At 37.5% G+C, this 14,997-nt stretch overlaps 1 protein-coding gene across 3 annotated transcripts in view; it reads left to right on the plus strand.

Annotated features, from left to right (window-relative positions):
- COG5 (component of oligomeric golgi complex 5) overlaps positions 1-14,997 on the plus strand; it is a 185,914-nt gene that overhangs the window by 6,730 nt on the left and 164,187 nt on the right. For all 3 annotated transcript variants that reach the window (XM_065665918.1, XM_065665921.1, XM_065665922.1), the window contains exon 6: positions 3,929-4,049. In XM_065665918.1, the coding sequence (XP_065521990.1) occupies positions 3,929-4,049 (121 nt within the window). The remainder of the gene's footprint in view (positions 1-3,928; positions 4,050-14,997) is intronic.

The raw sequence follows: 14,997 nt of genomic DNA on the forward strand, positions 1-14,997 counted from the left end.
GGTTACATAGATTTTCCTATGGTGTGAAAGGAGCATCTGTCCAGAGTCAGCAGCCTGTGCCAGGGAATTTGTAGTATCTGTCTTTTTTTGGCTGTAAGTCAGAAAAAAGACTTTCAGGGTAAGGGAAGCCTGCTAGGCTACCCTTCCAAGTGTCCAAATCCTCTTAAGTGTAGAAAGAGGAATGATGATTCCAGCTTCTCTGCCAGTGGGAGTTTATCCTCAGCATGAACTTTCTAGTGCTGGCAGATAGATAGTGAGTGCTTTGTGTTGCGCTGTACTGCTAGGAGAAACTGAGGGTCAGGACACCTGAATTACGAAATGAATCTGGACTTACCGTGAGTCGAGTCAATAAGCCTTTGAAATTTCAACCCTCCTGCCTGCCCAAGATGTAAGACTGTGGTGTCTCTTCACCCAGCTGACTTGTTCCTTCAGGAAGGCAACAGCACAGTAGACAGTTCATTTCCTGGGGGTGGCAGGGCTTGTGACATAAAACTGCTCCTAAATGCAAGACTTGTTGCATGGTATACTTTCAAACTTACAAATTTTATCAGTTGGTGTACAGTTGGTAGAATAAGTAGAAAAAAGGTAGATGACTGATAAAAGAGGTTGCCTTCTGTCAAAATCTTTGACCTAGGTTGGCAGGTATGTTTTGCTGAACTGTGTGGTGTTAAAGAGACTCTTGTACTCATAATGGTATTATTTCAGCACTTTTCCATTGATTGCTCTGGGACTGCTCACAACCTGAAGGAATATTTGTCTTGCATAAAGCTGGATTTTGCCATCCTTAATTGTTTTTAATATAGTCTGGCTATTTCATAAACATACTTGCTGCAAATTCATTGTCAAAATTCAAATCTAGTCCTGAATTCTAAATCTCTGCTGTGTGCTTGTGTATATTATGTCTTGTTGTGCTCTTAGAGCTTCATGTCATCCCAGGGGAGCAGCAGAGTCAACAAAGCTTGCTTCCTGCTGTCCTCTACTGAGTGTTTCCATAGTAGATCACAAGCTAAATGGGAATAGTTAGCAGCTGCAATATCTAGGCAGGGAATTTGTCCTTCTGAGGGTTATTTTCTGTGCAGGTCTGTTTAACCAAGTGTTTCCACATGTTCGCTTAATTTTAGATATCTCAGTGTTTAAAAGTGCTTGTAAGAGTCAATTAAAAAAAAACCCCACCATTTAAAAAAAAGAATAATTCTGTATTTTAAAGTTATTCTTTAAAATAATTGCCAGTAGCAGATTTCATCCTGATGCTGCTGTAACTAAATAATAAAAGTAGTCTGAAGATAGTGGACTGTCTCATCTTTCTTCAGATTTCTGTTACATATACCTTCAATTGCAGTATGGTCTGGCAGATACATGCAATTGCATGTATGAGCTATGAAATGACATAGTTCAGTTCAGTGATTCTCTCTTTCTAAGTCTTCTTTCAATAATTTGTTGAAATTGAGATTAGAAGCAAGAAGCTTTTTGATTGCCTGAATTGTACCAATAATGTCTGTTAGTGTTGATATAGTGCTTTAAATTTCAGGAGGTACCTCCTGTGTAATCTCCAAAAAATCAGGTTTCCTTTTTACTAAACCCATTGGGACTAACTCAGGCCAGTGGCCTTTTCCAAATTAGTTCTTGCCTGAATGGTGGAATTCATTCCTTCTTGGATGAAAGCATCTCCCTTAGAAAAGCATACTTTATCAACTCTGGAAGGAATGTTTCCTGAATTAATTCAGACTCTGGTTATGCAGGTGGTCAGGTTAGAAGATCTAGCAGCTGTGAACAACCCCACTATTCGACAGAATTTTTTATTTCCATTACATAGTCCTCATATATTGCATTCCCTTACAGTGACTGCGAGTTTTATTAAGTTGGATAACTCGTGTAAATGGAAATACTTCCGTGAAACAGAATCTTTGTTAAGGGTACAATTGCTGTGAAGTTAAGAGTGCATCTTTAGTGTCCTTGGGTTTTTCTCTTCCTAATTCACAGGGCCAGAAGATAAAACCTTATTTTTTTTATTCTTGTTTCTAAATGTAACTTTTCCCATCTCTTACTCAGTTTGATAAGCATTTGAAGATTGTTTCTTGGGATAGGAGATAATGAGCAACAAGTAAATGAAAAAGAAATAATCTTTTGGCATGTAAAGTAGAAGATGGTCAGGAGATAACTGAAGTTGAATTCCTAGAGAAAAAGATTTGCTAGAGGTACGCAATTGGATTAGAGAGTAATTACATTTGAAAGCAAAATAGTAATACTGTACCTTCTTATTTGGCAAAGCAGAGTGTGCTATATAAAAAGCTATTTTTGATTCATCTTGCAGAAATTCAGTTCACAGATACGAAAGTGATATGTGGATCAGGATTTTTCTAATTAAAGAAATGAATTAATAAAAACTCATACACTAATCTGTCAAAGTAGGATAAGCCCCACTTGGTTCTCACTAATGGTAATAGAAATCATGTGGTTAAGTTGTGTTAGAATGCTTAGGAAACTTGCATTTCAGACTATGTGATACAGAGCCAAAAGCAGTAACTATGCTCTTGGTGATTTGCCTTGGTGGGGATTTTCTGAACTTTTCCTTTTGGTTCTGTCTAGATGTTTAATAAAATTGAACTATAAATATTTGTGTTTTGATTGGTTTGTGCTGGCATAGGGAAGAGACTGAGAAGTTGTGCAGTCTACTGAATATTGGTTGAAATGACTCACTGGTATATGTTCTCGTATATGCAGTTTAACAGTTTTGAAGATAGTAACTTGAAACTCTACAAACTCTAGGAAGGGGTTCAAAGTCTGTAAAATACTAAATATTTTCTAGAGTGATTTTAATTTAATTTTGATATCCATAAAGTTCAGGAGGCTTTCCCTTCAGTACCAGGGAAAATATATCAGAACAACTATATTATATGTTATATAATTATATTCTAAATTTCTTGTTCACCTCTCTTGTTAATCTGATTGCGGATGTTGGACTGTATGTATGACTGTACTAAAATCAACATACTTTTTAACCTTCTCCTGAATTGCAACTCTGAATCCTAGTTTAGATGTTACCCACTCCAGAATGTTGCTGCCCCTGTAGACTGTACCTTCTAGCCCCACTGATCAGTCCTCTAGTAGAGGAACTCTACACATGATGTAACTCTTGCTGTTGTTCTGTCTACTATTTACTGTGTAGAAGCAGAAAGCCTGTTTCAAGATCTTAGTTGAGTGAAAAATTATCGAAGTATTATGTTTGATTCAGATGCCAGCAATGCTTTGTTTCCTAAATTGGTGGCAGCGAAATATTCCTGAAAATTTACATATGCATCCATCTTCCTAATTTTTAGCCAAAAATGCCATGTATTTTAATAAACCCATGAGAAAATGCAAACTACTAGTTGGCTGAATGAAGGTGACTGGCATTAGGAAAGTTTTGCTGAAAATAAGTTTTTATATATATTCCCATAGTAGGATTCAGTATCTGTGGTAACAGTTTAGCCTTTTTTATTGGCCAAGTTTTATTGTCCTCTGAAGTAAATGCTGCCATTTTGTTTATTTTGGGTGAAGATTTGATTGGCAAGGCCAACTTCTTAATCTTACTGTGGTTTACAGAGGAGAGGGATATTGAGGGGAGATACACAATGTAAAATAAAGCTCACTTCTAGTTAGAACATGTCTCTGTCATAGGGTTATCAGTTTCTTTTTTGTTTTAACCAGGAATGATAGCATAATCTCAGTAGCCCTGTGAATGTAATTACCAGCTTTAGAAAGTATTGGTCTGTATTGCATAAAAGCATGTTAAAAATCCTGGGAAAAGGGATTGCAGTATTCTAAAGTTCCTTGGTTTTATTCATATTCATATTTCCTTTATTTAGTGAAAATATTTCCATATTTGAGGCCTTATACTACGTGATTGTAACGTACTGATAGTATCCCCTATACTATAATTTGTCTGCAGGCTGCCTGTGACCTGCTGCGGAGGATAATACGCATCTTGTATCTCAGTAAAAGACTTCAAGGACAACTGCAAGGAGGAAGCAGAGAGATAACAAAAGCTGCCCAGAGCCTTAATGAACTTGGTGAGTCCTTCTTAGTTACTTTTAGAGGCATTTTTAGCTTGCACTCACATGACTCACACTAGTGTTTGACTTAAACTTTTTACTGTGGTTCTTGCTATCTACTTATTGATTTGAACTGAGAAATGGTCTGGGCAGAGCTCATTAGTACTTTCAATTTTTTAATAACATAAAAATTCTGTGATAATAACGTGCGTTCTTTTGGGCAACAATATTTTTGTGAAGCAATTGATTTCCTACTGGCCTGTGTTTGTATAAAATGCCTTCAGAGGCAGCAGATAGATATTTAGCTTGGAAGACATTGCACTACATTCTAAAAGAAAATTATTGGCCCTGTGGCCTTTATGAAAGCTGTATGTGATATGATATACAGATACCTAACCTAATTCAGATACTGGAAGCATTCTGCTGCAGTAGCAACTAATTTACCCTGTATTTTATTGGTTTTAGGAAGAGTGATGAAATAGTTTTCATGAAGCTCACATTACATTGCTGGATTGTTTTCTGTACTTGAGCTAGCTTGGGTACCGCAGGATGCAGTGAGGAGCATCCCATTAGTCTTGGAGATCAGTTGTTGGTGTTGTATATGGTATCTTGCCAGCTGCTTCTCCTTTGATTTAATGGTATTTGAATTTCAGCTTCCAAAAATAGGTTGTGGGAGGGCTGAACTTATAAAAACCATTCAGCATCATCCTGAGGTTTATTGTGCATGTTTGTCACTACTGCTCTTTTTATACTGTGTAATCAAAAAATTATTAGACAATGAATTAGTCTTATAATTAGCAAGCACTGTGTTGCAAACGGAAAGCTTATATATGTGTATTTAGTGTGTCAGTCTGATTGAAGCACTTAAGCATCATTTGCAGCATTCTAAGCTAGAATAGTTTTTCTAATTTTCCATTTTTTCTAATTTTCTGGTTTTTTTCTAATTCTTTATTTTCTTTCCATTTTGGTCTCCCTTCACACTTTATATATTTCTTCAGGATAAATAAAGTAATACTATCTTTTACCTACTTTATAAGTCTTGTGGGATTACTCTGAATACTAGATCCTATTAAAATAATCAGTACTGTTTAATGAGATATACCTGAGATGTTTATCTTGTGTAGCTTTTAGGATTTCATTTTTTTAGGGGAAATGCCTTTTATTACTCTCCTTCCTCTCCCTCCCCCTCCCCCCATTTTTTTTCCTTTTACCATTTAGAAAAGAGCTTGCACTTTCTTTTGTTAAAGTGACAGAGTCTTTTGAGTTTCTCGTTTTCATATACTTGGTGAAGCTTAGAAAAGTCTGAGTAATTATTGTGGTTAAAGATGAAAGGAAACGTGTTCCTTTAGGAAGCTCTTGAGTTTCACCAGTCTGGGGGAGGGGGATTCAAGGCTTGTGGTCCTTAATTTAATTCTTAATTCTAGACGGTTTATGGCCTTGTAAAATCCCTTGTCTATTGTAATTTCTCCCTCTCTTTTTGTGGTCTCTCTTCCTTTCTTCTCTTCCCCCACCCCCATCTGCATCCCTCCCTTGTCTTCTGGCTATTTGCTCTTTGTTACTGTCTGCTGCCCACCTTGGCTGGTCTGAATTCTTATTGCCTCCCAGCTGCCTGTGACTCCCAGGACCTGAGTGGATGGGAACACCTCCTGAGGAGTGGCTGGTGTGGTGTGTTGGAAGTGTCTGTGCTGTGTGGTGTTGTGGTGGCTCACTGAGTGAGCAGATGGGGCAGCTCTGTTCAGAGGGGAGGAAAGTGCGCAGTGGCTGGATTCAAGACGCTTCAGGGTACCGCAGTGGGAGTCAGTGAGATGACAGTGTGTTGCAAGGAGGCTGGATTTTGCTGTATGGCTGGGGAAGCACTGTGCTGTGCTCCTGGCTTTGGAAAGCACTGGGATGTGTGAGAGATCTGTAGGGTGGTGGTGGGATTGGGCAGGAGAGCTGTGAGGCTGTGGTGACTTGGACTGAGGGTGTGGAAATGCTGTGCTTCAGAAAGATGGGAAATGTGCTGTAGTGCTCTGCGGTATTGGGAGGGTGGGAAGTATGGGGAACAGGCTCTGGGCACTGGTTATTCGGTGGTGAGATATGAAAGCTTTGGGAGGGCTTAGGAAGTACTACATCTGGTGGCAGTAAATAGGTGGTGGACATGAGTGGTGTTAAAGCTTGGTATTGGATAGGGAGCTCTGCGTCGTGGAGGCTTGCTTTTGAATTGGGGGTCAGGGCCAAGATTAATATTAATCTGTGTTTTTAGCCAGGTGTTTCTAAATATCCTTTTAGTCTCTCGTTCAAGGAAGGTTTCTTCCCATTGTTTCTTACCTTTCTGGTGTACATGTGCAATGTAATTTCTGCTTGGTTGAAATCGGCAGTACTGTGATATTAGTGTGAAAGCTTTGCACTTCCTATGGTGTAATGTACCTTTTATTGCTTACAGGGCATTGTGGGTAGACTCTTGGGATAACTGGCCATTGTTTTTACATACTGTTGTACTCTGTGTATATGTTTGGGGGACACAAATACGTATGTGCTCTTTTAGGTATATGTATTCCACATATGTTTCCTCAACAAATCCATGTTAGTTCACTTACAGCTTTCACTCAGTTGTGTCTTGAAGTTTATTTTGCAGTGATGGGAAAAGACATGATAAAAATACAAAGTAGTGGAGTTAGAAATATGGGTCAGAGGCGCTACAAGAAACAGTAGCTGTCACTGAGAAGGGCTTTGTTTATTGGACACTTTGTTATTTGCTAGTAGTCTGCAGATCTCCAGCTTCAGTGGATAATGTTAGTAACTTTACTTTGAAAGCATTTGGTAATATTTTCACTGAGGTATCTACTTAAAGCTAAAGTAGTTCAAAAATTCCTCTGTGTTGGATTTTAACATTCTTTGAAATGAGTTTTGGCACAGTAAGAAGAGAAAACTTAACATGTGTGTATGTATGTGTGTGTATAGATACAGGTATATAAACCCCCAAACTTTCTTCTGCACCTCGTCCACCTCCCAGCAATCTTATTTGGGTTCTCTAGCAAAGTAGAAACAGAGCTGTGATAGTACATTGAATAACCTATTAGCTGCTTCTCTAGTGGTGGTTCTTCATATTATACAGTCCAATTCAGTGTACGAATAGGTAACACAAATGGCATATTCGGATGTCACATAGTGCCTAATGCAGTGAATTACATGCCGTACATGACACTGTTTCTTTGTGATATTTTAATACAAATATTTTATAAGGTGAAAAAGAATCATTCCTAAGCAGGTTTAAACAGTAGAATGCGACAAAAAAATGGTAAACTACATACAGCTGCCTTCCACAGAAGAAATTTTGTAGGTATTAAAGAATTCTGCTGTCTTCTGTGTCAGTATGCAAAAATTACTGTCTGTAACCATGGTCAGTAACTGATCAGATGAAGAGGAAAAAATTCTTAGTTATGCAGCAAATGTCCAGTTTGACTGTGGACAGGTTGGTAATTCCATCTGGCAGTTACAGAGCTAGCAATAGATTTATATCTTTTGCTTGTCAAATACCTATAACTGATGTCATCATTATTCATATAAATGCCTGGACTTCTTTTAATGATAATAAATTCCTAGTACTTATATATGGTTGTATTATAATTTATTTCACAGCAAGTGAATTTATTTGCTTGAATGACCTTGTGAGCATATAATACTTGTAGGCAGGCTCTCACAGCAGCCATTATAGTGCTCTTTTGTAAACTTGGAGTTGGTCTGTGACTAAGCTGTGCAGCCATAAAATGAAGGGGAAGGGGTCTATTAAATAAAGTTTTGTGTGTCTCCAGTATAGAAGTTGCTCCAGGACAATACTGCCTCCCATGTAACTTATGAGAAGACAGGGTGGGGGAAGATAGGACTATGACCTTACTTTAAAGCTAAATAATTCTATAAAAAAGCAAAATATTGTCAGTTACAGGAGTCTAGCTAAAATGGAGAAAACCCTACATATGTATTGTGTTCTTGTGGTTTAATCTCAGCTGGCAACTCAAGCCCCACACAGCAACTCGCTCACTCCCTCCCTGGTGAGATGGGGGAGAGACTCAGAATAGCAGAGAAAACTCACGGGCTGAGATAACGGCAGTTTAACAGGTAAAGCAAGAGCTGCACAAGCAAAGCAAAACCAGGAATTCATTCACCACTTCCCATGGGCAGGCAGGTGTTCAGCCACCTCCAGTACAGCAGGACTCCATCACACGTAGCAGTTACTTGGGCAGACAAACACCATCACTTTCAATGTTCCCCCTTCCTTCTTCTTCCCCAGCTTTATATGCTGAGCATGACTCCACATGGTGTGGGATATCCCTGGGGTCAGTTGGAGTCAGCTGTCCCGGCTGTGTCCCCTCCCAGCTCTTTGTGCACCCCCAGCCTGCTTCCTGGTGGGGTAGTGTGAGGAGCAGAAAGGACCTTGGCTCTGTGTAAGCACTGCTCAGCATTAGGTAAAACACCCCTGGGTTATCAGCACTGTTTCCAGCACAAATCCAGACCATAGGACCATACTAGCTACTGTGGAGAAAACTAACTCTACCCCAGCCCAAACCAGCACAGTTCTTTATAAAGAGGGAGCAAAGTTTACACTGTTATTTAGACTTAATATGGCAATAGAAATACTTAAGGGAAATTCGAAGAAATAAAGCTCAAGTTTGATGATACTTGTGAAGAAGTGTAGCTTGGATGGAGAAAACATAGTTAGGATATGCATGATACTGGGTGAAATGTAGTTTGAAGGAAGTTACTTGGCTATGCCTGGAAGGAAAGCCTCTGTGTAGGTAGCATAATATAGCTGGTGGTAGCCCTGTCTTCTAGAGTGTATTCCGGAACTAGTGATGTCTGCACAAAGGTGACAGTGATCTTGGGCCTGAAAAATTCTCTTGTGGAGATGAGAAAAAATTGGACTTAGCACCTTTCTAGGGTAAAAAAGGTGGGTCATGAAATCATTTAAACACCAAAAAACCTGGGTATAGCTGATGTGTCTGTTAGACACATCAGAATTAGAGGAAATGGGAGGAGGAAAAGGGCCTCTTCTCCACTTGCCTTAACTGAGAAAGTGTTGGTGGAACCTTATTCTGCTCAGTATTGAGGTTTCTCTGTGTCAGTGTGCTTTTCTGGTATTCCTACTACACATAGTAACCTGGAGTTTTCACCAAAAGGGAACACCATTGTAAAGACTGTGAAGTTATCTATGGTATTACAGCTTGTTACCAAGTTTGTGTCATATAGTTATATAAGACAATGCTTGACAGAATTTCTTTGTGAAAATTCAGTTTCTTTTTACCTTTTGTTCTTGTGTTGTAGTAATGTCACATGGTCTGTGTTTTCCTCATCTTTGAAAATGCTTATGGTATGAAAAAGAATAAAATCTTTCCAAATATTTTAAACATAAGAAATCTGTCTTTTCTTTTTCTCTGTTGCTGTCAAAATATGGACGTATTCCATAAAAAGGAGAGTGTTTTCCTTTATGTGCATACGTATGTACGTGTATGTGTATAAGTTTTAAGAATACAAATATAAACAATATGTATATTCATCCTAATGTATCTCAGCTGCTTTTCAGAGTAATCTCTTCAATCTTTGTGGTTGTCTTTGGGAACTCCTGGGAGGAGAGATGAAATTCAGAAGACTGGAGAGCTTGCTTTATTGAAAACAGAATCATAAAATCATAGAACAGTTAGGGTTGGAAAGGACCTTAAGATCATCTAGTTCCAACCCCCGTGCCGCGGGCAGGGACACCTCACACTAAGCCATGCTACCCAAGGCTTCATCCAACCTTGCCTATTTTATAAATAAAATAGAGCTATTTTATTTAGACAACTCTAACTTGACTTCCCTAAGCAAAGATACTCTAGAACAGATAAATTATTTGTGGGAATCTAGACTATAAAAATACTATTAAATGGCAGGCCACATAAGATTTATAAAGAATACATCCTGTTTAACTAACTGTATTTTATTTGTTGGCAGCCTAACATATCTGAGGGCTAGAGAAATCAATGGCTGTGTTGTAGTTCGATTTAAACAGGGTTCTTGACATGTTGCCACACATCAGCAATATAATCCAGATGAAAATGGTGTGTAATGATTGCAGAAGTTTTGAGAAAGCTGTATCCCCGTGATGGCCAAAATCTGTCATCAGTTGCTCACTGTTGCCCAGAAATATATCAAGTGGGGTTTTGTTGAAATGTGTTCTGCAGCTGGATAGTGTTTTCATTAATGATTTGAGTGATGTAATATGGTATATCCTTATTAAATTTACAAGTAATAATCAAGCAAAGAAGAATGGGAAGTATGCTGGGAAACAGGATTAAAATGAAGAATATTCTAGCATACTGGAGATACATCTTAAGTGAACTGATTTCATTTCTCTTTCAGACAAGTGCAAAGTCCTAGCAATAAATAACTGTATTTAGCAGCAGAAATAGGAGAAAAGACTGTGTGGATAACAGTTCTGCAGAGAGACTTCATAGTTCTTCACAAATTGAATGCAAGTCACTTGTTCCATTTGTTTTGTAGCAGCATGACATTTTTGGCAATGAAATTTGCACTGATCTTTATAAGGACGAGTGTTTTGTGCAAGACACTGAAACTAATCTTTTGTTCATGCTTCAGCTGGAGCGTCAAGATCGTTTTGAGACACCTCATTCAGGAAAGATGTAGATTAATCGGATAGAGTACTAAGTACAGTAGTAATGATGGCTGATGGTCTCAGGGATGGGCTGTCAGCAGAGGAACTGAGAGCTTGTGGCTCTTTGTTTTGGAGAAGAGGGGTCTTAAAGGCCGAGTAACATTCTTCAGGTAAATAAAAGTTTTTCAAATGGGAAGGGAGTAAATGGCTCTCCATATCTGCTGTGATTGAAACAGTAAGGTCTGGGCCTGAAATGAAGCAAAGAAAATTTTTGTCTAAAATGTTAGGAACAGTTTCTGCTAGTAATACCCATTTCAGGGGAGCTGTGAAGTCAGTATTTGAAGCTTTTTTTTTTAAAAGCAGTTAAACAAAGCATGTACCAGGTATAGAGACAGGTGATTTTGCCTTGAAGCAGGAGGACTGAGTAAGCTGATCTGCTCCGAATTGTTGCTTTGTTTCTCTCAGGGATGCTTGCCTCCCTCCCACCCCACAATAATAAAGGTATTATAGAGAAATTTCAGGGTTTGGTGTTTTTTTGATGGTGTGTGTATTTTTATTGGTTTTGGTTTCTTTTGGTTGGATTCTTTGATGTTAAATATGCTTTGCACAAGTCCGTTCGTTGGGCAGTGTGCCCAGACATCTCCTGGAATATTAGGACAGCGTGACTGGAAAATTCATGCCATCACTTTAGTTCAGCCTCTTATCACTCCTTCAGATGAAATAAATAAATCTCAAAGACCTTCAGCTCACCTTTCTGCCACAATTACTCTCTTCTGGTTGTGACTGACATTCAGGTTAAATTCACACAGTTCATCGTGTTACTGGAGTGCTGCAAAAAATTGACCCTCGAAAACTATTATGTCAGTATTCTCCAGCAGAACGCAGTCAGCAGGAAAAGGAAAGTGGTACTGACTATGTGAATGAAAGTGTTGTGTATCTATTTTTTTTCTTTTGCCAGGAAAGAAGGCAAGCTATCCATTTCTCAGTGACCCAGCTGTTTTTAGGAAAGGAGTTAATTTACTCCTGTAAGTTTTTAATATTTGGGAATGATGATGAGTATTGTTTTGTGTTTATCAAAATCCTGAAGACTACTAGTCGGTGTTCAGGAAACAACAGCTCTAATTTGTTGAAAACTTAAATAACTTTCTTCAGTAGTCAAGTTTTGTACCATTATCCATATCTATTGCAAGTTGGAATTACCTGTACCTTTTGTTTCCAAAGTGTGCCTTATTAATTGAACATTAAACCAGCATAAATAATCTGACTAAAACACTGAGAGTTACTCCAAAGTGACTGCAGGTTATCACTGTAGCTCTGTCACTGTGGCTGACTGTAATATTTGTCCTTCAGGTTAAATATGGTTGTAACAAAAATTTTGTCATTTTAACTGCTGCAGTGTTTGAGGTAATGTTAGGTAGGTATCTGTACACATGTATTACTAAACTTGCAGTGGTGACCTATCTGAACGCCTGCCATAGCTAATATGGCAGCTGTCTTTCACTGCTGCCTTCTCCCCATATCATATTCAGCGATGAGCTTATCTTTTTTCTATTCCAAGCAAAAATTTAGAGTGTACATTTGCCAAGCCAGATCTTCTGTTGACTGCAATTAGAGTGAGGAAGGGCTTGGTTAATGTCATGTCAGTGAGGTCTTTCACTTCTGGTACACAGAGCAGACAGATTTGTTGACATTAATATTGCCATGCACAGTTTCTCCTAGGAATCAACACACATCAATCTGGAGAAAAATTTGCTTTCATGGTGCTTTTGCTTTGGGATTTAGATGTATTATGATTTACTGCCTTGTGCAACACCTAGTGTCCTCCAAAATAATATAGCATATGTCTGTGTAGCAGAATGCACTGTTCTGTAGGGGTAAGTGAACTGATTTGATTAATAGAAATTACACAGCCATGCTAGCATGATGCTTCGCCTGGGGTAATTAGTCCTGCTGGGAATGACTGAATTGTATTATTGGCTCAGAGCCATCTGCATTATTTTTGAATGCCACTGCTTCAGGTGGTGCATCTGCATCCATACCAAGTGCAAATATCTTGCTAAAACATTTTTCTTGAGTCCCTGGTGGTTTTAGCAGAAACACTGCCAGACCTTCACTGGAATTGTTTGGGCTAAAATATACTGTGCCTTTCTGTAGTAGAGTGTAGTCTCTATGTTCTTCATTTTCGTGTTGTTCCTTTAAGTTGAGTTGTGTTTTGTTTTTTTTTTTTTTTTGTATAGTTTTGTTTTTCATGAGTCAGTTACCACAATATGGAAGATTTTTCAAAAGTTGTTGTACAAAGTTTTATTTGTAGTATTCCAGAGCCAAAAATCCTCCCTGGTGAGAAGGCTGAGCAGATACACAAATAACTTAAAAGCTTTAATATTTGTAGCTTTAAAATAGAGTCCTGAACTCACTGGAAACTGAAAACTCTTTTTTATGTTAAAGTTTAATTTTTCCAAAATCAGACTTACAAAAAAATTTGAAAATAAAGAGAAATTGTTCACAAACATGAAGCCAGGGTCACGTGTGAAATACTTACAGAATACTTACAGAATACTCTGTCAGACCTGCTCTTCTTCATCTCTGATAAAAACTGAAAATGATGGCCTGCTCTAGTTACATTGTGATTATCTGTATATGGTTAATAGTGCATTTAATCACAAAATAATGGCATAATGTATAATAAATATATATATGTGCACACCAGGTATTATGTTTCTCATGGATAATAGTGGTCATTCTGTGACGGTCAGATATACTGCAAAATAATTTTTCTTTATTGTGACGATGTTGATAGAACCATTCAGCTTACATTCATACAGCAGAGGCAATTGAGGATATTATTTTATACATTGATAAAGAAAAAGAAAAGGGTCCATTTGGAATGCTCTAATTTACTATGTTAGCAAGATTCCGTTTTTTTTTTAGCTAACCTGTTTATTCAAGGAAAGGAGTGCTGTGAAAGCTATGGGTAGTTAGTGCTAGCAAAAAATCCTTGTGGTGACTAAGAAGGTCTTGTGACTTTCTTAGTGTTGTTCCTGGCTTCGTGTTTGCCGAAGTCATTACTTGATTTATTGTAAATTAACATAAAAGGAAGAGCTATTTAAGCTTTTCCTAAGTTGTGTTATTTCATGCATTATGCTGTACAACCAAATATTTTGTGTAATAAGTGTAAAAACTAGCCCTTGTTCTCTTCGTTAGTTGCTGTACCACCCACTTACTTCTTTCTCTGTTTAAATTTTAAATATAGCAATCTTGTTCTAGGCATTCTTATTTTATGCTGTCTTTACCTTTTATTCAGAGTTAAGGAGCTTCTGTGGAGATTAATTTATTTCTTGTTGGCTTTTGAAATGAAGAAAATCTTGATAGTATGTAAGAAGTTCATTAATATGAACTGTTCACTTTAAGATACTGAATTACTGTGTTTATAACAAAATTACTTGCAAAATTTAATACAATTTTTTATTAGTTTGAGGCTAATAGTGTCAGACCTCTTTATCCTCTTTGTGCAAGGCAGATAGAACATTCAGAACATTAACTATCAAATTGCATTTTGCTGTGATTAGGATTCCTGGCTTGGAAACCTTATGTTAGACAAATCTTTTTATGTAAATAGTTGGTATGTTTTACTTAATCTCTTGCACATATTCTTTTTCTAACCATTTTGAGTGCACGATACTAGATAATTACAGGCACCTGAGGGAAAAGACTTCAGTTTGAATTGATCCAAGAAAAAATATCCTGTTGTAATTTTGGTTTTCAACATAACTTTTTAATTAGTAGGGCTTGAATTTACATTTTCTCAGGTTTTTAAAAGTTTGGTTTCTGTTGATGTAGTTTCATTGTAGTTTCATTGCTGTGTCACTGTTATCCGAAGTCATAACTATTCTGATGTCTCAAGATATAATTTTCTTTATGCATACAGTTCTAGAAAACTAATCCACATATGATTGTAACAGTGGCCTATCTTGATGTCTTGTTTCCTTTAAAAGACCATAAACATGTTTCAAGTCTGCCATATTGAGTGAATTATGGAGCTATTTTTTCATGTTAACATTAATCTAACTTCTGGTTTTGATGAGATTAGTCTTTTAGCTATAACTACTCGAAGAATTTGATTCTTCTCTATTATTAAGTGTTTGGTAATTTTAGTCTTAGATGTATAGAGCTTGTCAGAGTTCTGTATGTCAGATATTTTAAAATGGATTTAATTCTCTGCTTTCAATCTTGAGGTGTTAACCTGTTCCTGAGAGATATTTTATTGATGTCCTATTAGCAAGGCTGTGTCTGAAGTTAATTACAGTGTGTTCAGGTTGTCTTTGCTGTAGCTCGTGGAGG

Source organism: Lathamus discolor, chromosome 1, assembly GCF_037157495.1.
Source record: "Lathamus discolor isolate bLatDis1 chromosome 1, bLatDis1.hap1, whole genome shotgun sequence".
NCBI lineage: Eukaryota > Metazoa > Chordata > Aves > Psittaciformes > Psittacidae > Lathamus > Lathamus discolor.